General features: G+C 38.8%; 1 protein-coding gene across 6 annotated transcripts; it reads right to left on the bottom strand.

The window, feature by feature from the left end:
• Window positions 1-1,305: 1,305 nt before the first annotated feature.
• Window positions 1,306-25,649, bottom strand: LOC130467933 (uncharacterized). Of its 6 annotated transcripts, XM_056837043.1 has the most exons (9): window positions 25,225-25,649; window positions 21,226-21,275; window positions 9,154-9,384; window positions 2,957-8,834; window positions 2,716-2,874; window positions 2,313-2,630; window positions 2,090-2,230; window positions 1,910-2,017; window positions 1,306-1,827 (listed from the first exon to the last, which is right to left on the bottom strand). In XM_056837043.1, the coding sequence occupies exons 4-9, from the start codon at window positions 3,287-3,289 to the stop codon at window positions 1,522-1,524; spliced, it is 1,365 nt and encodes a 454-aa protein (XP_056693021.1). In that variant the 5' UTR covers window positions 3,290-8,834; window positions 9,154-9,384; window positions 21,226-21,275; window positions 25,225-25,649; the 3' UTR covers window positions 1,306-1,521. The 6 variants fall into 6 exon arrangements, with proteins under 6 accessions (XP_056693021.1, XP_056693024.1, XP_056693022.1 ...); XM_056837046.1 differs by lacking the exon at window positions 9,154-9,384 and having other exon boundaries at window positions 2,957-3,363; XM_056837044.1 differs by lacking the exon at window positions 9,154-9,384 and having other exon boundaries at window positions 2,957-3,797.
• Window positions 25,650-26,160: the final 511 nt, after the last annotated feature.

Raw genomic sequence — 26,160 nt, forward strand, 5'->3', positions numbered from 1 at the left:
GATACGGGGTTCCACATGAAATCATAAGTGACCGAGGTTCCCACTTTAGGGCCGAAGTCCAAGACCTGCTCGAAAAATATCATGTCAAACACCATAAATCCTCTCCCTACAGGCCGCAAATGAACGGCGCGGTAGAGGCGGCCAACAAAATATTAAAGTCATAATCGAAAAAATGGCCGAAAATTATAAGGATTGGCCCAACAAATTACACTTCGCATTATGGGGCTATCGAACCTCAATCCGCACCTCCATTGGAGTAACACCCTACTCCCTTGTATAGGGAATGGAAGCAGTTCAACCGATCGAGTTGGAAATTCCCTCCATCCGGATCGTCCTAGAAAGCAAGCTACCCGAGGTTGATTGGGTTCAAGCTAGGTACGACGAGCTCGTCCTTTTAGACGAACGGAGGTTGAGAGCTTTACATCACGTGCAAGTGTATCAAAAGCGCATCGCAAGGCAATTCAACAAAAGAGTCAAACCTCGAAATATCAAAGAAGGTGATTTTGAATTAAAAGAAGTCCGCGCACCTACTACGGACCCTCGAGGAAAATTCCGGCCTAACTGGACAGGACCATATTTTGTAAAGACCATCCTACCTGGCGGAGCATTCCAACTAGCTGACATAGATGGAGCGGAATTCGCTAACCTCACGAACTTAGACCAATTGAAAAAGTACTATATTTAATAAAATTCAGTCCGGAGTTAAGGCATCTAATAAAACACGTTAAGACTCATAAGCAAGCATTCTGCACATTACTCTAAGCAAACGGCATAAAACTCGATAAAGTAGAAAAAGGCGAAGGACCATGTTTTAACGCCCAGGAATGGGCGCTGTTATTTTTCACGCCCAGGCCTGGGCGCCGATATTTCCTACGCCCGTGTATGGGCGTCATTCTCTCTTGCCACCTATCCTCCCGCTTCTGCAAGTGTTCGTACTCCTTTTTCGAACCATCAAAAGAACCACGAACACTTGGGGGGGAAGCAGACGTGTAATGAACACCCTTTCAAAAAATTTCAAAAAGCTAGAACTACGCGCGACCTGATACTGACAAGATACGTAGGCAATCCTTATCAAGGATTCGGTCCAATAAAAATTAAAAAATAATAAAGTCATGCAACGCATCAAGAAGAAAGGATATTGCAAAGGGCACTATACCCTAACCCATGCACGGGCAAGACCAAATAGAATGAAAAACAAAGCCACAAGAATTTTCAGGAACAAGCCCAACAAAGGAGTATGGCACGAGTCGGCAAAAAACGATAAATAGTGAACATGCATATGTAATACCCCAAGTAGTCGGTTAGTCTAAAAATATGTGTGCACTCTTGTATGAACTCATTATTTTTACGGAATTCTTTCTCTTTTCAAAATTCTTCGTTGGTTTAGAAAGCTAATATTACTATAATATGTTAAAGCAAAGCCCATGGAAGGCTCAAAACATTCTTGCACCAAAAAAATCGCAAAGAAATATATATACATGCGGAATACAAGAATGAATATATACAAAACAGGAGGTAAGCCTAAGACTCGTCATCGGCTTCATGTCTCCAAGCCTCGCCGGTCCATCCACTCCACTCCCCGTGGTATGAGGACCCCCAGCCAGAATCACCCCAAAAATGAGGATGTGACTGCAACTCGGGGCTAGGCTCTCGGGCCACCGACACGGAACGTCGCCTACGCTCCGGCTCGGACCTCTCCCCGGAAGAACTCACCCCCGCGTCGGAACGGCGATGCCGTAGGGGCGAGTGCCGTGCCCTCTCTCTCTCACGACCGTGTCCCCCGCCCGAGGGACCCGCGTCATCGGCCCCGGCTCGTCCAGCACCCGTCTACAAGAAAAGACAAAAAGAGGGTGAGTAACAGAAAGCCAAACAAAAGGTATAGATCAAAAGAAAAAAGAAGGCACATTACCCGAGTAGAGTGGGGGCTCCTGCAAGAAAGTGCAGATCGGGCCCGAACCAACGCGGACTTCAATCGGTTGATCACCCCCACCATCGCGTTGGCCGTACGGGCCGGAACCTGAAACAGGAATGTTAGTAACAAAAGTAAAAAGAAAGATATAAGAAGAGTGCACAAATAAAAGGTGCATACCGCCTGTACTCCCTCAGGGAGCGGAGCATGGAAAACCCGGTCTTCCGGGAAAGTCTCCACAATCTCGGATCCACTCTCTCCGGTATACGAGATCCGAGCATCGGGAAGCACCCATCCCCCCAACGAAGGGTCAGGACACTCCTGCACAAAACACAGTAGACATAAACACATGGGCACGAGCATGAAAACACTAAAATCAATACGAAAAGAGAGGGCAACTTACAGCGCCAGGCTCCGGGAGACGAAGAGAATCCTGGATAAACTGATAATAGCTAGCTCCCTCTATCACCAACTCCGTCGCCGGCACGCCAGTCCTCGAGTGGACCCTCCACGACTTGCCTATCGAACGAGTAGACAGCATGGTCGCAGGCGGAGGCCTAGGCACCGAAAAAGCCCCGACCGTCTGCATACGTACCCGCTCTCCCAGGTACCAGACAGGGTCCCGGCGGCCAACGAACAAGACCCGCATCTGGCTCAGGGCATAACTATCCCTGACCGAAGCATAAGTACCCCTAAAAGAGAGCCATGGGGTCCAAACCACCTGTTTTTGTACAAACACGGTCAGATCTCGCACATAGAAAATAAAAAGAATGACGAAATACGAGATAGAGGATAAGATTCTGCACAAGCTCAGGGTTCCCGTCCCAAATGAGATCCCACACGGTATCGGGCGGTGGACGCACTGTCAGCTTCTTCTTCCAACCCCAACGACGACCGGCAGGGTACTCCAAAGGCCTTTGCCCCTTTCGGGGAGCCAGCCAAGGTAAGTGCTCAAAGGCCCACAGCTACAAAAGGAAAAGACAATAAAACATCAAAAAAAAGAGGCCCGGTAAAAGCGAGAAAACAAAAGAAAGTCTAGGCACATACCTCGATCAAACGCGGCACTCCCGCTAATGTAATGACAAAGTGACGTCTACTCGGGTCCGAGTCGCGCACCGCCAAACTCATCTGGCCGACGAGCGTCGCATAGCCCAAATCGCCCCAGCAATAGTCACCCAGTGTAGACATGTCCTCCACCATGCCTATCCACCTCGGGTCAAAGGTGTCAGTCGGACCCGATAGAAAAGTGGAAGTAATAAAATGGAGGTAGAACAGCCGAGCCTGTCTCGAAGACGACTCCTCTACCCCATGCTCCAAGGCCCACATCAGGTCAGCGAAAGGTATCCCACGGGGCTGGTACGAAGGCAATCTCATGCCCATCCACGAGCCCAGGAGCCTGGTACCCTAAGCAACAGTCGGCGGTGGGCCATCCGACCTCAGACGAACGGGGTTCCCTGTAAAGGTCAAGCCCGTCAAAGCCGTGTAGTCCTCGGGAGTGATCGTCATCTCACCCCAAGGAAAATGGAAGGTGTTGGTGGTATCCCACCACCACCTCATGAACGACCGCAGAAAGGACAGGGAGATGTTAAGCCGCAGTATCTCCCAGAAGGTCTCGACCACCGGAAACAGTGAGCTCGCCCTCACCAAAGCCTGGGCGTCCGAGCTCAGGAAACTAAAAACGGTCTCACTCGTCGCTGTGCCGTAGCCGCGAACCGTAGTCTCTCTCCTCGCGTGAAGGCGGGAAGTCACGTGGTGCTCTAGGTCGTAGTGCAGATCACGACCGTCGTAGAGCTCAGGACCCACCCATAGGGGACCCGCGCCAGTAGACTGACGCGTCATGCCACGCTCCTCGTGGCCACCAGAAGGAGGTGACGACTCGTCAGGCATGCTGATCAATAATACAATAAGGCATTTTACCTTTAACAAAACTGGCACTCACACCAATCACTAAAGGAGTGCATTCCACTCATAAAATGGAGTCATACAATTTTTGTTCCCTAAGACATGATACTAAGTTCATATTGAGCAAAAAATTCCCTAAGTGAAATTTTTTTAATTAACTCCAACAAAATGAAAATTCTTCCATAATTTGTCATTCATGAATTATGAGGAACGCAAGCAATATACCAAAAACACCTACATTGTAAGAAAACACTAGAGTCGTAGGTATACTCGGGGGCTAGCATAAAAATGCCCAAATTCAACAAGAATCAACATACTTGCGAAAATTAACATGCACAAACTAATTAACATGTTATGTGGAACATTTCCAACTATCTAATTGAAGGAAAGGGGCATAAAATCAAAAACTTCCAAATCAATTTCATGCATAAAAATACTTGACAAAAATACTGAAATTGACAAAAAAGCTCAAAATTACTGAAAATTACTTACATTGGGAAGATTAGGAAGTGATTTGGAGTAGAATTCGTAAAGAAAAGTGAAGAAACGAGCAAGAAATCAGTTGAAAGAGGTGAGGAGCTTGAGCGAAAATGGTGGAAATGGGAAAGGAAGGAGACGGTCCGCGAATTAAAGACCCGTCTCCCCTTCGCATTTTCAACGCCCAGCTCTGGGCGTTAGAAATTCTCGCGCCCAGAGCTGGGCGCTGAAAATGCTTCCCAGACAGCGAATATTCGCTGTCGGGCACGCGCAATCCCCTATTTTGTGTAAAATATCTGTTATCTTGATATTTCTTTCCCAAGAACGGTATTTTGCAATATCGTTAAAAATATACACAGTGTAGACCCACTTAAAGGACACACCTGATCAGGAAATATTGCGACCCACCAACAGGTTGTAATCACAAAAGCCCTTCTACATAGGCAAAATAAGAAATTCAAAATGGGCTCGCCCACCCTCAGCGGGCGGGGTCTGCGTCACTAGCCGCGCAGGTCCTCAGTTTTCGAAAAATAGAATCTTCAAAAACAAAATGAAATAGGCTCGCCATCTTCAGCAAGTGGGGTCTACGGCGCCAACCACGTAGGTCCTTATTTTCAAAAAATAAACACAAACAAATTTCAAAACAGATTCGTCCACTTCTATAGGACGGGGTGTCCACCCTTAGCGGACAGGCTCGCCATCTTTAGCCGGCGGGGTCTGCGTCACTAACCGCGCACGTCCTTAGTCGCTGCAGCGATAACTCTGTATGGTTTTCCGTTTTTTTCCCAAAAACGACGTGATTAGCTTTTGGTTTTCCGTTTTTCCTAAAAACGATGTGAGTAGCTTTTGGTTTTCCGTTTTTTCCAAAAAAGAACGATGTGAGTAGCTTTCCTTTTTCCACAAAAAATTCAAAGATTGGTTTTCCGTTTTTTCCAAAAAAAGATAAAGATGTGCTGGATTTTCCTTCGTTTTACGTCCCATAAAAACAAGGGGGTTTTCTCGTTTAGCTAACCCTAAAAATAAGAATCTTTAAAAACATTTTTACCTCGTGATTGGGCTTGGCCAGGCCCAATTACACTTTACAACTTTGATTTCGAAAACATCTGTAGCTACTCCCATTGACAAAGTGAGGGAGTTTCTATACTATCAGTTGACAAATCCCAATGACACGTGAGGGATATGTCGACACTTCAAAGTGATGACCCTTAAGTCAAATGTTATCACTCGGGGGCTCGTGAGACCCTCGCAAAAAACAGGTCACCATGGCTTGTGTGACGCACTCCGTCTAATACTTTGACCATCGTCTTACTCCAAGACTCAGTCAAAGTGGGGGCTAACTGTAGACACCTACTTTTGTCCCCATTCCCGAAAGGGAAGGTTCGATGATGAAAACATAAATCTCCACTTGACAACGCATCTCCTATAAAATAACGAATCTCAATCACCCTTCTCGTTTCACCTGAAACCTGCTATTTATAGAAACCTGCTATTTATGGAAACCTGCTAAAAATAGTAACTGCCGTAAAGGGTAGCTTCTAAAAGTGGCAAGTCATAAAAGATAGAAACCTTTCAGAATTAGGTGTTACACTCCAACATAAATCCTAAATGAGATAGAAAACTGCGAGAATCCTATTCCTAATATGATTCGGAAATAAGAGTTACGTATTAATTAAAATCCTAACAAGCCTAGAGTTCGTAACGGGCCCAGACGCATTCCGTCATGAAATTGATACGCACTAAAAGACTCGATTAAGTCTCAAACACTACGGATTTCAAGAATCCGAATCTGACTACGAAAACAGCCCATACCCTATTTTCAACGCCTGGCTCTGGGCGCCGAAATCTTCGGCGCCCAGGCCTGGGCGCTGGAATTACCTGGGTACGTGTTTTTTCCTAATTCTTTGTGGATTAGAGCTCTGCAAATCTATCTTTCCACAAACTCTTTTCTATAAATATAGCCCAAGTTCGACGTGAAATCACAACACACAATTCATATTCTGGGTATTGACTCCAACCCCTAGCCTAAGCCTCACGCTGCGAAATTGTTCACGCGTTCTGTCGCAATCGATCCATAAACCGAACAGAACGTATCCTGTCCCATAATTTGAGATTCTTTAAATAAAAAGGAGAAATAGCAAAGTCAAAGTGGTTAGTTTTCTGAGAACCGTGACGCACCTCTCAAGGGTGCGTCGTAATGTGTCCCTTTTCTATGATTTAATTGCTTTCCTCGCCCTTTTTATTAACTGTTAAACTAACTAAATCTGATTGTTCTACCACGCCTAACAAATATAATATTTTAGGGAAATTGGATTATCATGCTAGGTCCCTTAATGCTATTTAAATCAGATAATCGCGATCGATCTAGTATTATATGTTGCATATTGCTAAAATCAACTCAGATTAGTTTAATAGTTAACGCATGTCCCTTCAATTATTTATGCTGAGCTAGTAAGGATATCCTGCCTCTGGAGTTATCGACGAGCGAGTACTCCTCTCGGTAGTTACAGTCCCCCGAACCCTCAATCTCTACCTTGCGGGTGTATGTTGAGAGATCCCCACACCAGGGATCACAAGGGAACCTACGGCCGTCGTGGTCAAACATAATTGCACTCCCTTTATGTCACGATAATCGGGTTTTGTCAGCTTTTCTCATTGTTTTTAAAAACTGAATGGCGACTCCTATATTACTAGTCAATTGGGTGTAAACTCACAGGAAATCCAATTACACTTGATTGAATAAAAAGAATCGTCACACCCACGAGGGACGAGGTCACGCATTAGCCTCGTGCTTTTTCGACCCCCTCACATAATGTTATCATTATATTCATTTGTTTAGCCCATTTAAATCAATGGTGCATCTTCTTTGCATTCCGTTGCCTGACTTGCCTCAATCATCATCATATTTCAAGTTATTTTTCAAACGACTTAAAAAACCGACAACATGGATGCATTTTTGTTTTGAAATCTGTTTGACATCTACTACTACCACACCCCTAACTCGACCTATAAGCATAATTTCGAGTTTTTAGAAAATGGTTTACTCTTTGATATTTTCCAGAATTTTGACATATCACGTCTGGTTAGCTTGATCAACAACTCTTAATTCTTAGGTCATTTTCTTTTTTGGTAGTTTTGTTGAGTGTGATGCAAAGGATAGGGTGCGAAACTTCATGTATACTTGGAAATTGAGACATAGCTTTTTAATCCAACAAACAATAATCGTGAATTTCTTAGCATATTAAAGATTTGTGGATTTCTTTGGTTTAATCCAAAGAATACATGTGCTTAACTTAGTTACTCCGTGCTAGCATATTTCTCTTATTCTCATTTTTAAAAAAAACCCTTTGAATAAAAGCTATACTCCTAAAATAAGAATGTATTTGTGGTCTTGTGGGAGATAAAAGTAATCATTCCACCCAATATATCTTGGAAATTTTAATTTGTCTCCATACTATCAAAATTATCAGTGAAATTTTTTAGTGAAGTATTATACATTTATACTTTTATCGTTTTGGTATGTCATTTTACCATTTTTTTAAATTGAGTTTCCTAAAATATAGCCCGTGCATAGAACGGGCCAAAAGCTAGTTTTGTGAAGAAGGATCATTGCTGCTCCATGAGTAATTTTAAATGATAGGCGAGAATATGTCATTTCCAATTACTTGTTTTTGGTCTTTTTATGAATACCTTTGGAATTGGGCTAATTCCTTGCTTTAAAATAGTTATCTTATTCATGCGGCACATGGCCAATTGCATAATTTCAAATTATCTGATTCCCAAACAAAGGATTTTCCCAATTCCAGAATTTTAAATGAAATTCTAGTACCCAAACATAGCATTAAAGTTTTGTAATATGTCACAAAATTCCCTTAATGATCAGAATTCCATCAATACCTTTAACTTTTTATTTTCTTAATTTCAAATCCTTACTTTGTGCATGCCTACCGTACTTGTCACAATAGCGCTGATGAGAATGAGAGCGTGCGTTCATTTCACATGGTTTTCACTTATCTAGAGGTTTTTTTTAAATATTTACCACCTATTAAGTACCATGTTTATTAAACCTTATAAGTTGAAATTTCACATTTACCACCCAAATTTTATCAAACGTTTTACATTTACCACTACTTAACGGAAATCATTCAATTTCCCATCCGCGTGGGTCCCACTTAACTAACTTCATTGATTTCCCTCCTTTTTCATTTCTTTTCCAACGACTTTAGGATTACTCCTCTCTTCAACACACTTCTTGTTTTCCCCGTTGAACAATCGAGTTCCCTTTGCATTGCAACAAGTCAATTTTCAGGAGCTTCTTATCCAACACTAACTGATTTTTAACATCTCACTGCCAGTCAGTGATGTCTTCATCCACCCAATCAAATTTTTCATAGACTCTTGTCACTATTTCTCGTCCATACAATGGGCAATCTAGTAATTTGGGCCCCATATTTTCTCTAGTCCAAGTGTAAGCCTAGCATCTTCATATCCACACTTACCTCTTACTTTGTTCTTAAGGTGACTTAACTTCGAGTATGGAGTAATTTCCCTAACAATCAAGCAACAATTAACAATTTCAATTAGTTTATCATAGAGTAAATTGAGTAACCTACCAACAATTTTAACAATTGAGTGAAAATCTAAAATCCCTAATTGTATGAACAATAAATTTAATAAGAAAAAAAGTTGAGAACTATACCTATTTATTAGACAGATTAAAAATCACAAATAGTTTATTATTTATTAACTTGATTATATCTACGAACAATTTCAACAATAAAGTGAAAAAACAAAAATCCCTAATTTTCACAATCCCTAGATTAAAGAAGAAGGAAAATTTGAGAATTAACAGATGCTCTTAAGATTACCTCTGATTAGGGGTGGAAATGGATCAGAGGTAGATCGGGTGGAGCGTAATCTGCCTCCATCCGTCAACGATCCATCTACCATCAAACTCATCCATCATCTGCTAGTGTAGGGGGTTGTTATTCCCGCATCGTGGATATGTTTTCCCCTACGGGTTTTGTAGATTTTGAATTTCGAAGGAGTCTCCACCAAACAATATTGAAGGGTCCGGTTTGGAAAGACCAAAGTTGATTCTTGTGGATAAGACATTGAATCTTAGAAACCGAATGGGTGAGATTCGGGCAAGGGAACGAATTGCTTATTTGGCGAGCTTTAAAAGTACATTCGAGTGCAAGACAAGGATCGTTTTCGAATAATCCTAATCATGACATAAGTTGGTTGGAGCATGCATTTTAGAACATAGAAATTGCTACTTGTATGTGGTCACTTTTCTTTAAAGTTAATTAAAGGAACCTAAGGCCGGTTTGTCCAAGAATTATCTTTGTTAAGCGTGATGTAACCTTTTGTATGTTGTTGAATTTAGCATGTGAGGTGATGAAAGCAATAAACATGTAAAGCATCATCACAAGAAATAAAGGAATTATTGAAATGCGTTAAAACCACATCACCTTAAAAAAAGGTGAGTAAAGAGCGCGGAATTGAAATTGCAAAAATAAAAGTGCGATATTGAAAGTGCATTATTGAAATGCGATATTGAAATTGCAGTATTGAAAATGCGATATTGAAAGTGAGATATTGAAATGAGGTAATGAAAGTGCGATATTGAAATTGTATTATTGTATTTGAGATCCGAACGCCAAACGACTACTTAATGATAAGTGCGTCCGACACGGATTCAATTCTCTAAAAATATCCACTTTAGATGAGTTGCTCATCATAAAGTATCTTTGATTTTGGTTATTGAAATAAAACTTGAATATTGAACTTGAATGTTGAACTTGAATATTGGACTTGAATATTGAAATTAGGAGACTTAATTCTTAAAGTTTAAACCTTTTAATGTTAAAAAGGTCTCACCTTTAATATTCTCCATAACTTTTGAAGTTGACTCTAATTTAAGGAGTGATTACAAACAACCTTAAACATCATAGAATCTTGAAAATGGGACTTGTATTTGAACGTAAAAGATGAATGTTCATGTGTTCTAGTTTAGAAAAGGAATTGCACTTTTCATAAACATCCTTGAACTTTTGGAAAGGTTTGGATTTTGTAAAATTGTATGATTGTTTTAAGGAATACTTTCAAGGATGAAAGCTTCAACTTACTAATCATGTTTTTTGAAAACAAAGCATAAATATTGAAACTTGAACTTGTAGAAGGAGTTTGGATGATCATTTGGGGGGGGGGGGGGGGGTTCAAGTATGAAATCCCCTCAAAGATTACTCCTATTTGATATATCCCAGTTCAAGTGTGTATGAATCAATACAAGAACATCATAGGATTAGTAAACTTGAAATTAAAAAGGTAGAAACTTTGATTTGGAGAGTCCTCAGAAATTTACCTAGATTTAGGTGTTGATTGATTTACAAGCTTGGACACCAAATTGCTTAGGACATTAGAAAATTGAACTTATATCTTGAAGTGTTTTTATGAGTGTGTTTGTATAGATTTTATGTTGAATATTGAAGGATTTGAAGCTTGAACATTGAAGGATTTGAATATTGAATTTTGAAGAGTTTCGAAGTTGGCAGAGCTTCGCTACTCGGAATTGAGTGATTCTTGCCCCTTTTTTCGTGTAAAAAAGGGGTTATTAATAGGAAAACTTTCTGGGATTAGGGCACAGCAGCGCCAGGTGCAGGTACACGTGGCACATGACACCTGGCACAAGCCAGCGTACCGCTTTTGTCCTTTTACGCGTTTTGGCGGTTCGCAAAAGATGCTTTTTGTACCTTCTCTGTCCTTTTGCTTGGAGGTTAAGGAATGAATGTTTATATATTTGAAATATATATTTTTGAGGAAGCTTCTTGAGGTTGCTGATTTGTACGGGTTTCGCTCGGTTTTCGGCGCCCGGAATGCTCGGTTTTGGGGTCGGCGCCAGAATTTGTCTTTCCTTATATGATTTTGAGTGGAAAAGTGCCACAAAGAATGATGGTGGGATCCGTTTCTTGATATTGAACTTGTATTTTGAAATTTTATTTTGGAAATGTGTTTGGGATGAATTGGAACCCGAGGTTAGGATTTGGGCCCAAGGCTTGTATCTTTGAATTGGAAGTTTGGAATAGAAATTGAACTTGGTGATTAAATTTGTATGGATTTTAATTATGAATTGGAGTTGGATTTTCAGAATTACACTGTGATTGGATTGGAATTGTGTTTTCTTTGAGATTTGTACTTGAATTTTGAACGAAAGTTCAGAATTGAATTGAATTATGTCCTTTGCAACTGGTAGCTTGTACATGGAAATCAATTGCCTAAATCTATTGCCGGTATCTTCATTGGACTCTAGGGGAGACACAAATTTGGTGTCTACAGAAGCCCCCACTTTGACTAAGCTTTCGGTTAGGAAAGCGCAAGTCAAAGTATTTCGAAAGGGACGGAGAATGGTCAAGATGCTCTGTAATCAAGACCATTATTTGTACGCTGGTACCTGCATAAGATAAGCTTTAGAAAAAGGGTAGAGTCTACCTATGTGTGGCTTGAAGACTCTGATCTTTGTATGGATTGTATTGGTTTTCCGCCTTTGACTTAGAACGAAGCTTGGCATCGAAAATTTTGAATCTTGAATTTTGAATTTTGAACTTTGATTACCCGGAGTGAATCCACTGGGTTTTTTTACTTGCCTGAAATTCCGTCTGAGGCTTGAACCGCTGGGGAATATATCCACTAGGGAAAAAAGTTTTTTACCGACTCTTGGAATTTGAATTTCTTTGACTCTCCCGGAGCTTGGGTCCGCTGGGAGTATGAGGCTTGATAATGCTTTGCACTTTTTAACTTCTCGGAGCTTGTGTCTCCTGGGATTGTTGTATTGAAGATTGTACGGTAGTCCTTTTTAGGTTTGAACTGTTGAAGCTTGTAGTTGTTTTAGAACGTGAATCTTTAAAGTTTGTACCTTGAATTTTGTACTTTGGAATTGTAGATGCCTTTCTTGGCACAACCTTGCTTGGTTAGAGATTATAGAACTTGAATTTTGAATTTTCGTACTTTGAATCTTGTACTTAGAACTTCTAGATCACGACTTCACTGCAGACCTTTATGGGTCTTGTATAAGTATAGGCATGGATAGCCTAGACGATTGTGTAAAATTTGAATGCTAGCTTAGGCATGGATAGCCTAGGCGTTGATGTTGACTCTGAATACCTGCTTCGGCATGGGTAGCCTAGGCGTTGGTGTTGACCTTGAATACTTGCTTCAGCACGGATAGCCTAGGCGTTGGTATTGACCTTGAATAGTCTCTTGAAATAGAAGTCCCTGGCTAGACTTGTACTGCCACTGGGGATTTTTTAGGCTTGCTTTGTATAGACTTGGGATAGTCTAGATTGAATCGACTATGCTAGCTGGCTTTGTACACGTGTCACCCTTCTGTCGGGGATGCTGGTGCTCTTGATTTCGAACTAGGCTTAAGATTAGCCTAGATTGAATAGACTCTAGATAACCAATCTTTGAGGTAGGCTCCGCGTAGCCTCTTGAACATAAGCTTTGGATAGCTTTTTGTACTTGAAGAGGCTCTGAACAGCCTTTTTGCATTTGAAGAGGCTCTGAACAACCTTGGCATTGAAGAGGCTCTGAAGAGCCTTTTTACTTGTTCCGATCCTACAAGGTAGCGAGATCATAACTTTGCCTTAGGGTTTTGAGGCTTTTGTATTTGGATATCAGATTCTTTGGATATTTGTATTGCTCTTGGATATTGTATTTTTGAAATGGGTTTGGAAAAAGGTTTGAAATTTGAAAAGGCTTGAAGGGTTTTTTGTACTTTGTATTTGTGTTGTTTGAAATTTGGATCTTGTACATGGAAAAGGCTCGTATATTTGCGGTGTGGTTTGCATTTTCTTGTAAGGTTTGAATTGAACTGGTATGTGTTGTGTGTGAATTGAAATTTGTGGCTATATGTATGCATGCAAAATGAAAAAACAATTCCCATTTTTTCGGGTGTATATACCCACTGACTGAGATTTTTAGGTTAGAAAAAGCGCAATTCAAAGTATATTCGACTCTTGCGGACGCAAATGTTGACTCGACCTAGGACGCCGATCTAGGACTTGAACTTGACTCATGCATGATTTTTGAAATGCCCTTTGACTGACTTGGACTCGAAACATGGAAGATTTTGACAAATTTTAAAGATTGAACATTGAATGTGCGCGCTAATGTATCTAAGACCAAGATATTTGATGGGAGTAAAAAACCCCCGATACACAGTTGCTTTGACACAATAAGGAAAGGTTTCGCTGAGTTTCCACTTGAACTTTGAAATATTTGACTCATGCGGTTTTGACGCTTTGAATTTATTTGATAGATGCTTGATGTGCTTGGACAAATAGTGCTCGTCTGACGCCGTTGGGTGTGACAGAAGCCCCCAGCATGATATGACTAAATGAGACCTTGGATCTTGAATTGATATGCTCTTACTCGATTTCGAACTTAGGATTCCATGCAAGGGTCCTAGATGGAGGGCGATCATATGGTCGTAGCTGTGAAGTGTGTGAAATGTGTAATGCAATTGTTGATACTAAGGTTGGATGCAAAAGGTTTTGAAATTGAGTTAGGAAAATTGAATTTTGAAAAGGTGAGCCATGATGGATTGGCTCACGAGGCAGGGTAGGTCATGATGTGGGTTCAAGCCCCCAGTCTAGCTCTAATGGTTAAGGGATGAGCATTGGAAAACCTTTGAATGATAGTCTTTCGCATAATCATCATGTTCTTTCTTCATATGCGGCACCCAATCATCATATTCTTTCCTCATGTGCGACTTATCTATTCGTGAATTTTTTTGATCTTTTTGAATTTTGAAATTGATTTTTTTGAAATTGAAATTTGAATCTTGAAAAAAGGCTTTGAAATTGAAGTGGTCGAGCCCTGCGAGAGGTTGCCTACGTATCCATGGTGGAATCAGGCCATACGTAGCTCTTGGTTTTGGAAATTTTGTAATTGATTCCGACACCTTTGATTGGATACCTCAATTTAGCTTTGGAGGCTTGTTACCAGGCTAGGTTTTGAAAGATGGATGGGATAGAGGTTTAGGTTTTCTCCCCAGGCTTGATTTTGATGCTTTGATCTTAGATAACGCCATGTCAAGTTCTGGCTCTTTGATTGTTGAAAATTGAATCTTGAATGCTTGCCTCCTTAGTTTTCGGCAATTTTGAATCTTGTATGCTTGCCTCTTCAGTTTTTGGCAATTTATGTCTTGAATGCTTGCCTCCTTAGTTTTCGGCAATTTTGAATCTTGTACGCGTGCCTCGTCTACTTTGGAACTTTTAAACTTTGACTGTTGAATGCTAGATTCTTGAACTTGATGTTGTCATTCTTCTCCTCATCCCAAGGATAGGGTAAGGTAGGTTGAATAGGGAGGCTTTTTGTAAGATAGTTTTGTTGTGATGCTTTTTTTATGTTTGATTTTGAAAAGAGGGATTGAATTCCCGGTTTGTATTTGAAGGGTGCTTTTTTGCAGGTTTTGGTCTTTCCGTATATCATTGGTGTTCTAGTGCCTTGAATCAATCGTAAAATTTCGAGCCCTTTTGAAAAGATCTTTTGAACACATGTTTTTTTTTTGTAAAGACGATTAAGTTAGGTAGTAAATGCTCATGTTATTGAATGGAAATTGAAAATGCATACATGGAGGTCCTTAATGCTAGACTTGCGGGGTAAGCTTAGAAAAACATAGAAAAAGACATAGAATCCTTAGCTAGACTCGAGTTTGCGCGCGTGCGTCTTTTTCAATCATCATCATTGTAGGAACCATCAGTCTCAATTTCTTCAGGCTCGCTTGCTGGGTCATCACTGAGTTGGTCATCATTGTACGGGTCCTCTTCAATGTCAGCCCCGAGCTCATTGTCTAGCTTGGTCATCTTTGATATCAACCCCAATGTCGTAGGCCCTTTTGAAAGTCTCGAGCCCAAGTAGGCCATATGATTCTTGTACTTTGGAAGGAGACTTGCAACGAATGTTTTGACCAGCTTATTCTCTGAAGGCCTTGATACCATTTGGGAAGCAACTTTTCTTCACTTGTTGAGGTAGGCGGTGAACCCTTCCTGACTGCCCTGTCGGAGCACTTCCAACTCACGTAGAGTGGTTTGAAGTTCAATGTTAGGCTTGTACTGGCTCATGAATGTTTGAGCGACACCTTCCCAAGTATTGATGTCCTTTTCCTTGAGAGAGTAGAACCACTTTTGACAGGTTGGCTCTAGTGACATGGGGAACACAACTGGGTAGAGTTCGGGATCAACCCCCTTGATGGTCATCACAGCTTGAAAGTTTCGAAGATGGTATTTAGGATTGTCAATTGTCTTGAACTTGGGAATGTCATTGGCGGAGAACTCTTCAGGAAAGTTAACCTTCCCCTTGAATATATCATTAGTAGAGGTATCAAAGTAGTGCTCATTGTTGGTGGCCTTATTCACTATGCCCTCGATCTTCTTTGTAATGTTTGTCAAGGAATGCTCAGCCTCAACTACTCTTAAACGAGAATCGAGTTTTTCGAACATGGTGGTGATTTTGGCCACTGCCGCCATGAGTTCGTGGAACTGCTCAATTGTTTCCATGGTTGCTTGGAATTGATGGAGATGCAAGGACTAGTGGAGTTGGACCCAACCTTTCCCTTTGTTGCCGAAGCCAACGCGTTTCTTGAAGCCTAGACACATCGACGTGCACTGAGGACTTGAACGAATGCAGAAGACACGACTCATGACCACTCAAGACATAGACAATGGACACATGAAATGCAAATGCATGCTTTGAACTAGAAGTCCTCTAAGCACCACTCCACTAAACTCGGGATTTTTGGATTTTTTATTTGTAGCTATTTTGGGGATTTCAACCCTTTCGAAAATTTGTATTTGAAGCATTTTGGAGGGAACCTCAACCCATTTGAATATGGAAATTTGTCCTGGGATTTGTAACCCGTTGGAACTATTCTAGAGGAATTTCAACCCATTGGATTTGTACTTGGATTGGGATTTGCAACCCATTGGAAAAATTTCAAAGGAGTTTCAACCTATTGGGATTTTTATAAGAATTTGTACTTGTATCGGGACTTACAACCCGTTGGAAATATTTTCGAAAGGAGCTTTATTCTTTTGTGGAGGCTTCCTTCTGGTATTATTTCTGGGGATTTGCGACCCTGTATTAGGACTTGAAAATTCAAAAGGGGACTTTAAACCGACTGGATTTTGTATGTTTGTTCCGGGAATTGCAACCAGTTGGAACTATTTCAAAGGAATTTCATCCCAAAATTGAATTTGGAATATTTCAGGGGAATTTCAACTCGTGGTAGGATTTGGAATATTTTAGGGGAATTTCAACCCATTGAAAGAGTTTAGAGATCGGATATGTATTATTTCTGGGGAGTTTCAACCCATTGGAAATATTTTTGGAAATTTGTATTATTTCTAGGGATTTTCAACCCGATGGAATTTTTTTTGGAAATCGAATTTGTATTATTTCTAGGTATTTTCAACCCGTTGGAATTTGTATGGGGTTTGGATTATTTCAAGGGATTTTCAACCCGTCGAATTGGCTGTTGAATTTTGTATTTGGGAGTAATGGAAAGCAAGAATCTTTGTAATCTTGAAAGCGAATTTTGAAACTTGAGCTTGAATTGGAGTTTGATTTTGGAATTTGAAAAGGAGAGGTTTGTATAGAAGATGAGGCTTTGAATTTGAATTTTGGAGGTGTTGGAATTTTTGGAACTTCAAAACCCGACATTAGGCCGCCATGGGTCTAGGCATTTGAGCTTAGGATTAGAACTCAATTTTTGAAAGATTTTGAATAGAGATTTGAAACTTGAAAATCCGGCATTACGCCGTCATGGACTTGAAAATTTGAGGCCTTGAACATAGAATTTTGAAATTTGAAAGATTGAATTGAAAATCCGGCATTACGCCATCATGGATTTGGAAATTTGAACTTGAGGTTTTGAACATAGAACTTGGATTTGAAAGTTTGAATTGAAAATCCGGCATTATGCCATCATGGATTTGAAAATTTGAACTTGAGGTTTTGAACATAGATTTGAATTTGAAAGTTTGAATTGAAGATATGGCATTACGCCATCATGGATTTGGAAATTTGAACTTGAGGTTTTGAACATAGAACTTGAAAATCCGGCATTATGACGCCGTTGGATTGGGTTTTTGAATTTGTAATTGGATATTTGACTTGAAAATCTGGCATTATGACGCCGTTGGATTGGATTTTTGAAACTTGAATCTGGAAATTTGACTCGAAAATCCGGCATTATGACGTCTTTGGGTTGGATTCTTGAATTTGGCATTTGTGCGTGAGGCGTGTTTAGGGGTTTTGAATCAAATGGAGTGGCACTCCTAAAAGACCTAAATCGGAGATTTTAGATGCATGAGGTTTGGATGATGCTCCTAGGGGTTAGGTTTCCTAGTTGGAGGCTAATGGTTTTGGCAAAGCTAGAACTCGAGGTTAGTCATTCACGCGTGCAAAGACGCCCACACAATGCACAAATAGCACGTTGTCACACTAACTTGGATATGAATGCGACATGAAAAGTTCTCAACCTAAGGTCGGTCTAAGTTTTGTATGATGAAAGTAGTCGGCTTTGGGTGTCGAAAGGGTGCTTGACTAAGAGGCAGATCGGGCAACAACTGTTTCACTTCCTCAAGGAACGTCAAGCAAATGTCAAGTTTCGGTAGGCGCGGAAATGGTCACACACTTTGGTCGGGAACCATATGGAGAGTGGCCATTTTGTTGCCCTCGGGGCTAACCTAAATGTAGAACACATTCATGTTGGGCAAGGTAGAAATTCGTTTTGCACAAGTATGGTTTTTGAAAGTATGCATGCCATGCCTAGAAATCACAATTGTACTCGAATATTGTATTTGAAAAGCTCGTTTTTTGGCATTCGTTCTCGAGGTTTGGGAGCGTTCTTCAAAATTCAAAATCTGAACTGAACACCCACTCGAATACTTGTGAAGAATGGGCAGCCAGCCAGTGGAAGCCACTGTGCTTAATGCAGGCATCAGCGCCTGACGCAGGGGCCTGCGCCCAGCGCTACTGCTGGCATCCAGAACTTGAGCGTGGCAGTGGCAAGTTGCTCAACGGCTGCTCGTTTAATCGAATTGAAATTTAGAAATCCCCAATGGAGTCGCCAGATTGTAAGGGGTTGTTTTTCCAGCATCGTGGATATGTTTTCCCCTACAGGTTTTGTAGATTTTAAATTTAGAGTCGCCACCAAAAAATATTTAAGGGTCCGGTTTGGAAAGACCAAAGTTGACTCTTGTGGATAAGGCATTGAATCTTAGAAATCGAATGGGTGAGATTCGGGCAAGGGAACAAATTGCTTATTTGGCGAGCTTTAAAAGTACATTCGAATGCAAGACAAGGATCGTTTTCGAATAATCCTAATCATGACACTAAGTTGGTTAGAGCATGCATTTTAGAACATAGATTTGCTACTTGTATGTGGTCACTTTTCTTTAAAGTTAATTAAAGGAACCAAAGGCCGGTTTGTCCAAGAATTATCTTTGTTAAGCGTGATGTAACCTTTTGTATGTTGTTGAATTTAGAATGTGAGGTGATGAAAGAAATAAACATGTAAAGCATCATCACAAGAAATAAAGGAATTATTGAAATGCGTACAAAACCACATCACCTTAAAAAAAGATGAGCAAAGAGTGCGGAATTGTAATTGAAAAAATAAAAGTGCGATATTGAAAGTGCGTTATTGAAATGCGATATTGAAATTGCGGCATTGAAAGTGCGATATTGAAAGTGCGATATTGAAAGTGAGATAATTGAAAGTGCGATATTGAAATTGCGGTATTGAAAGTGCGATATTGAAATTGTATTATTGTATTTGAGATCCGAACGCCAAACGACTACTTAATGATAAGTGCGTCCTACACGGATTCAATTCTCTAAAAATCTCCACTTTAGATGAGTTTCTCATCATAAAGTATCTTTGATTTTGGTTATTGAAATAAAACTTGAATATTGAACTTGAATATTGAACTTGAATATTGAACTTGAATGTTGAACTTGAATATTGGAGTTGAATATTGAAATTAGGAGACTTAATTCTTAAAGTTTAAACCTTCTAATGTTAAAAAGGTCTCACCTTTAATATGCTCCATAACTTTTAAAGTTGACTCTAGTTTAAGGAGTGATTACAAACAACCTTAAACATCATAGAATATTGAAAATGGGACTTGTATTTGAACATAAAAGATGAATGTTCATGTGTTCTAGTTTAGAAAAGGAATTGCACTTTTCATAAACATCCTTGCACTTTTGAAAAGGTTTGGATTTTGTAAAATTGTATGATTGTTTTAAGGAATACTTTCAAGGATGAAAGCTTCAACTTACTAATCATGTTTTTTGAAAACAAAGCATAAATATTGAAACTTGAACTTGTAGAAGGAGTTTGGATGATCATTTGGGGGGGTTTCAAGTATGAAATCCCCTCAAAGATTACTCCTTTTTGATATATCCCAGTTCAAGTGTGTATGAATCAACACAAGAACATCATAGGATAGTAAACTTGAAATTAAAAAGGTAGAAACTTTGATTTGGAGAGTCCTTGGAAATTTACCTAGATTTAGGTGTTGATTGATTTCCATGTTTGGACTCCCAAATTGCTTTGGACATTATAACATTGAACTTATATCTTGAAGTGTTTGTATGAGTGTGTTTTGTAGAGATTTTGTGTTGAATATTGAAGGATTTGAAGCTTGAACAGTGAAGGATTTGAATATTGAACTTTGAAGAGTTTTGAAGTTGGCAGAGCTTCGCTACTCGAAATTGAGTGATTCTTGCCCCGTTTGTTCTTGGAAAAAATGGGGTATTTATAGGAAAAATTTATTGGATTAAGGAACAACAGCTCCAGGTTCTGGCCTTATGCCAGGCGCAGGTACACGTGACACAGGACAGCTGGTACAAGCCAGCGCGCCGCTTTTGTCCTTTTGCTCGTTTTGGCGGTTTGCAAAAGATGCTCTTTGTACCTTCTTCGTCCTTTTTATTGGAGGTTAAGGAATGGATATTTATGTATTTGAAAGATATATTTTTGAGGAAGTTTCTTGAGATTGCTGATTTGTACGGGATTCGCTCGGTTTTACGGGTCGACGCCCGGAATGCTCGGTTTTGAGGCTGGCGCCCGAATTTGACTTTCCTTATAGGATTTTGAGTGGAAAAGGCCACAAAGAATGATGGTAGCATCCGTTTCTTGAGATTGAACTTGGATTTTGAAATTGTATTTTGGAAATGTGTTTGGGCCTGAATTGGAACCCGAGGTTAGGATTTGGGCCCAAGGCTTGTATCTTTGAATTGGAAGTTTGGAATAGAAATTGAACTTGGCGATAAATTTGTATGTCTTTGAATTATGAATTGGAGTTGGATTTCGGAATTAGGCTATGATTGGATTGGAATTGTGTTTGCTTTGAGATTTGTACTTGAATGTTGAACGAAATTTCATAATTGAATTGAATTGAATTATGTCCTTTGCAACTGGTCGCTTGCACTTGGAAATCAATCGCCTAAATCTATTGGCGGTATCGTCATTGGACTCTAGGGGAGACACAAAATTGGTGTCTACAGCTAGACCCTTCATCCATAGCCGGTCCACCCATCATCCACGGATGAATCGGGTGGCCGATCGGGTGCTTAATGGGTTAAAGTGCTTACAAACCAATCGACATTAATGTAAGAAGCAATAGCATAAATTTAGTGGTTTTCCAAAGCAACCTGATAATTACACGAATTTAGTGGATTTCATTGAGATTTAATACTGGGAAATTAAGCAATTAAACAACAAATAAAAGGGAAATTAAGCAATTAAACAACAAACAAAAGGGTGTCTAAACAAACAAAACGGTGACTGAAACAAGACTCGAAACACTGGGGTTTTAATCGAAATAGAAGATGATAAAATAATAAGGAGGCCGAAAAGAAGATGATACCATAGATATCTCAGACGAGGAGAGCGGTGTCGGCGACTTGTGAGTTGTGACTGCGTGAAAGAATTGGGAGAAGGTGGGTGAGAGATTCAGAGAATTAAGTTGACTGCGTCAATAAAACCCTAGGTGAATAGTATTCTAGTTTTACTCGTGTATTCTTGTGTCAGTCATTAATAAAAGCTTTTTTAAAAAAAAATAAAAATAAAGGGTGGATGGGTGCGTCGGGTGATGGGTTGGATATGTCTTCACTCGGATCTGACCCGATCCACCACCCGACCCACCCGATTAAAATTCATGTTTCATCTATTTTCATCAATTATTCGGGTCGGGTAGATCGGTTATCCATCGGGCCAGGGTAAAGTTGGCAGCCCTATCTCTAATGATAGCTTGACCATGATGATAATATAAACCCATTGTGCGATGCTAGTATTATTCTCCTTGAAACATCAACTTTTTTTTCTTTGAGATTATGGAATCAGAGAAGCGACTAAGAACAAGAGAAAGAACTAGTCTATTTTATTTTCTTTTTGACAGAAGAGGGGATTGATCCTCATGTCGAGGAAAAAGAAATTAAATCAATGAAGTTAGTTAAGTGGGACCCATGCAGATGGAAAATTGAATGATTTCTGTTAAGTGGTGGTAAATGTAAAACGTTTGACAAATTTTAGGTGGTAAATGTGAAATTTCAACTTATAAGGTGCTAAATACAAAAACATGAAACTTAATACGTGGTAAATATCAAAAAAATCCTTATACAAACTTACCAAATTTTATTAGGACTGATATAACTTATCATAACTTTGTTTAGTCACAAAAATATTTTTGGTGTATCCCTTATTCATCTTAAACGTATCCTATTCGAACTTATTTTTCCAAACTGAAATAAGTGGAAAGAATTGAAGGTGAACTTAAGGCCCATTTATTTAGAGATGAACTGCACTGAACTGAATTGTATGCTCCTAAACTGAACTGAATTGAAATTAATTGGAAATAAATAAATAATAAATAATGGGGAACGGTTTTCCCCTTTTCAGTTATTTATGTTGTTTGGTTTGACAAGTGTTGAAATTTTTTCATAACTCCCTCAAAGGTGGGAAAAAAAATCCAATTGAAAGGGATAGAAACATTTTTCCACCTTTCCACCTTTCCTCCTTACCTACCTCTCCATTCTTCCCTTTAATTTACACCATCTTCTCCCATTTTCTTTTATAGAATCAAGTAAAGGAAAACTAGTTTGGATCAAAAGGTCTTACATGCACAAGGTGTACAATAAATTTATTGTGCACCAACATAACTTTTATCCAGTTTTCTATAATTTTTACTTAGTTTTCTCTAACTTTTATATTATTAAAACAAAGTTAATAGATAAATATTTTAAAGTGTTAAATAATTAATTTTATACATTATTAGTGATTTTGAAAACCTCATTGATGCCAAACAAATTTTGCCAAACAAATTTTCCATGTATGAGGAATTTTTTTGATGCAAAGCAGGGGTAGAGAGATTTTTTTGATGACCTTGTCCGATCCGAGTTGTCACACTTGTCTCTATATTATGCATTGTCAGTGTCTCAATGTTGTGATCCATATAATATACTCTATAAATATCGTTTGTCCATTGGGCTAATTGCGGCATTAACTTCTTTCTCCTCCGCCTGCGAGGCCCACCTCTCAAACATTACTCACCGTCTCGGCGCCACCTACTCTTTCTCACAAAATAATACAAGTAAATACAAATTTAGAAATCATTTGCTTGTTGATTTAGTGGTGGTTGGGCAGAACTTGGTAGGGAGAACTCGTGTTCGATCTCCCGCAACAATAATTGGGAGGGGATTGGAACCTATCCATCCAAAACTCGCCCTGAATTCGGATTAGCCCTAATGGTGAACCGGGTGTTAACGCCAAAAAAAAAAAATATACAAATTTAGAATTTTTTTTTTTTTTTGGGAAAAGATTGTTTGTTTGGGGAAATGTTGCCATTACTTACTGTAGTACTGAAAATTGAGATTATTTTTCAAATATTGGATTAGGGTATGATTTATCAACCATGGGCCATCCTAGTTTTATTCGGGTTTGGACAAAAAAATTAATTTAAGGGGGTTTATTTCAAGTCTTTAAGGTGAGTCTCGAGCTAAGTCTTGGAATAATATGGTAAAAGACTACAGCAAGTCTTGAAGTGAGTCTGAAAATTCAAAACTCATTTAAGATTCTATTTTTTCTCTAACCAAATCAAATTACTTCCTCCATTTTTTTATTATTGCACCATCTACATTAGGCACAAGAATTAAGAAATGTGGTAAAAGGTGAGAGATTGACAAAAATACCCATGTGATTAAGTACAAGTTGTAGGTAAAGAACAAGTGGGGTTTGGTCCGCACCACCCATACAAGGATAAAAATGTCATTTCATGTAAGTAAACTTACTAAAAAAGGAAATGACAATTAATATGCAACTTCCGAAAAAGGAAAATGGTGCAATAATAAAAAAATGGAGGAAGTATATAACATCAACATACTTTATCCTATTTAGGAGTTTAGTTGAGTGAGTTTGGTGATAATGTGTAAAGATAAAGAGAGTCTTGTGTGAGTCTGAATAATAAAATTTAGTGAAAAACTGATGTGGTAGAGTCTGATGTTTGGGGTGAGTATGAGGGATATACTTACCCAAAAAACGGGCATGTAATCTAAAAACAATATACAGAGTATCCAAATTTTACTGGTTTAGTGCAAGAATTTTTGGCTCTAACATTAAGCTTAACCCCGTACCTAAACATTCCAAGACTACTTTGTAAATTTTTGTTCTTTTCAAAGAGATGATTTCCCAAAATGGTGGCTTTTTCCTACAAAATAAATACGGAGTAAAATTTCTATTTTGAGAAAGAGGAGACAACTCAACCGTAAGTGAATAACCATTAACCAGAGAGCTTTAGGGTTCAGGCTCATTCACTTGCCCCCCTCTTCATGAGGTTGCAGAATGCAGACAAAGTACTTTGCTTGGCATTTGTATAACCTATCAAACTATGTACCTCCTTTTTGATAAGGTAGATGGTAGACATAATGCATTTATTTCATTTGCATAATTAACCTATACTACGGGTAAATTTATTGATACTCCGTACAATATTATCATATGATATACAGATTATGAGACAGAAGATTCATTTAATTTATTCAGACTCGATGATAATCATCATTATTAATTATTATTAGTATTCAGTTGAATGATTAAAACTCGGATCATATCGACCATGATGACCAATGATGATCTCCTTAAATTTTTTTTTAACCATGCATACTCGATCCAGGGCCGGCTTTGAGAATTTGGTGGCCCTGTGCTAAGCTTATCAATGAAGCTCATATGAGGCGCCTAAACAAATTTTGAGCCCAATTATTAACTATAAACATATTATTTATTTATTTATTTGGTAAATAAGATAATTTTTTTACCAAAAGTTGAAATTAAACAACATTTAAACAACATTCAAATTAACACATAAGATACAATGCAGTCACTGCAACAATCACTGCAGTCAGTTCCAATGTCAAAAAAAAATCATTGCAGTCAGGCAACATGTACACCACTACACCATCAACAAATTAACTAAGATAAAAGCACAAGCACGCAACAGAGCAAGCAGCACTGCAGTAGTAGAGCACAACAACAACACACCATCAACAAATGCACACTGCAACAACATAGCAACAACATAGATACAATGCAGCAACTGCAACTCCCGATTTCCCCTCTTTAATATAAAGTGACATGAAACAGATAAAATCTCATATTAATCTAAGTTCAAATCAAACAAATCTCTTTCAAACGGTGAACAAAAATGTGAAAAATAAAATTTCGGAGACAAAAATATCTAACAATTTTACCCCAAATAAGATGAACAAATAAAATCTGGAAAAACTGATGTTAAGAAACAAAATCAAACCGGCCGGAAAAAAATTAAAAACTGATGAAATAAACACAAAATCCATGAAAGCGAGAGAAAATATACCTGATTATAGACTTATAATTCAGAGCCTCAATTCCAACTGCATCGTTAACGTTATTGAAGGAATTAAGGGCTCTTTGAATTGAAAATAATTCGAAGTAGATATTGATATTTAAGATATCTTAAATCTTGATACATATATAAATATATGAAATTTATCCGTTGAACACCATGAATTTAGGTGGATATTTTCAGAAAATGAATTGATAGAGAGGAAAACAAGGATGAACAATACTTTTTCATAATTGCAGAGAAGTGTAGGAGAAGAATTCAGTCAATTAGAGTTTTTTTTAAGAGAGATAATTAAGGAAATTATTAAAGAGAATTAATGACTGATTTTTGGAAATCAAATCATGAGAAGGAGAGAGAATAAGAATTTGAAGAGTTGTTTTGGGAAGTTGGGGTTTGCAGGTTTGACTGAATTCACGGGGAAGGGAAAGGAAGAAGATGCTTTAAATTTTTTTCTTTCTTTTTTTAAATTTTAATGCAACTGTCAAATTTTTTTTGGGCCCCCCTAAATTTTGGGCCCGGTGCTGTGTATCCGACCGGACCGCCCAATGGCCGGGCCTGACTCGATCGGTGATAATAAAAAACTGTCGTAGGAAAAATGTCAGAGAAATGAGTAAAAAGGTGGGTGAATGTAAGAAAAAAATATATGAAAAAAGTAAGATGTAATGGGTGAAAAATTATAAATGTTGTGGGATAATAAGGGTTATATAGTAATTTTTCATGTCAAAAAATAGTATAAAACAAATCTAAAGATGATTATGAAACAGACTAAAATAAAAAGTGTAAATATCATTTTGAAACAGAGGTAGTAACAGTAAATATTTTTTAAAAGTAGGTAAGAAAAATAACCCTACGAAATCAACACATATATCTCATGTTAGCCAACTGATCAGCTAGCTATGTTGCCAAACGTATACTACATATCGGAGT

Source organism: Spinacia oleracea, chromosome 2, assembly GCF_020520425.1.
Source record: "Spinacia oleracea cultivar Varoflay chromosome 2, BTI_SOV_V1, whole genome shotgun sequence".
Classification (NCBI taxonomy): domain Eukaryota; kingdom Viridiplantae; phylum Streptophyta; class Magnoliopsida; order Caryophyllales; family Amaranthaceae; genus Spinacia; species Spinacia oleracea.

What these genes read in the sequence shown, in the direction of transcription:
- LOC130467933 (XM_056837045.1), bottom strand. Translation starts at nt 3,289, where the DNA reads ATGGGCATGAGATTGCCTTCGTACCAGCCCCGTGGGATACCTTTCGCT. An exon ending in GGGACGGGAACCCTGAGCTT is followed by an intron (nt 2,631 to 2,715) that starts GTGCAGAATCTT and finishes GTACAAAAACAG; the next exon opens with GTGGTTTGGACCCCATGGCT. An exon ending in GGAGCCCCCACTCTACTCGG is followed by an intron (nt 1,828 to 1,909) that starts GTAATGTGCCTT and finishes CTTTTCTTGTAG; the next exon opens with ACGGGTGCTGGACGAGCCGG.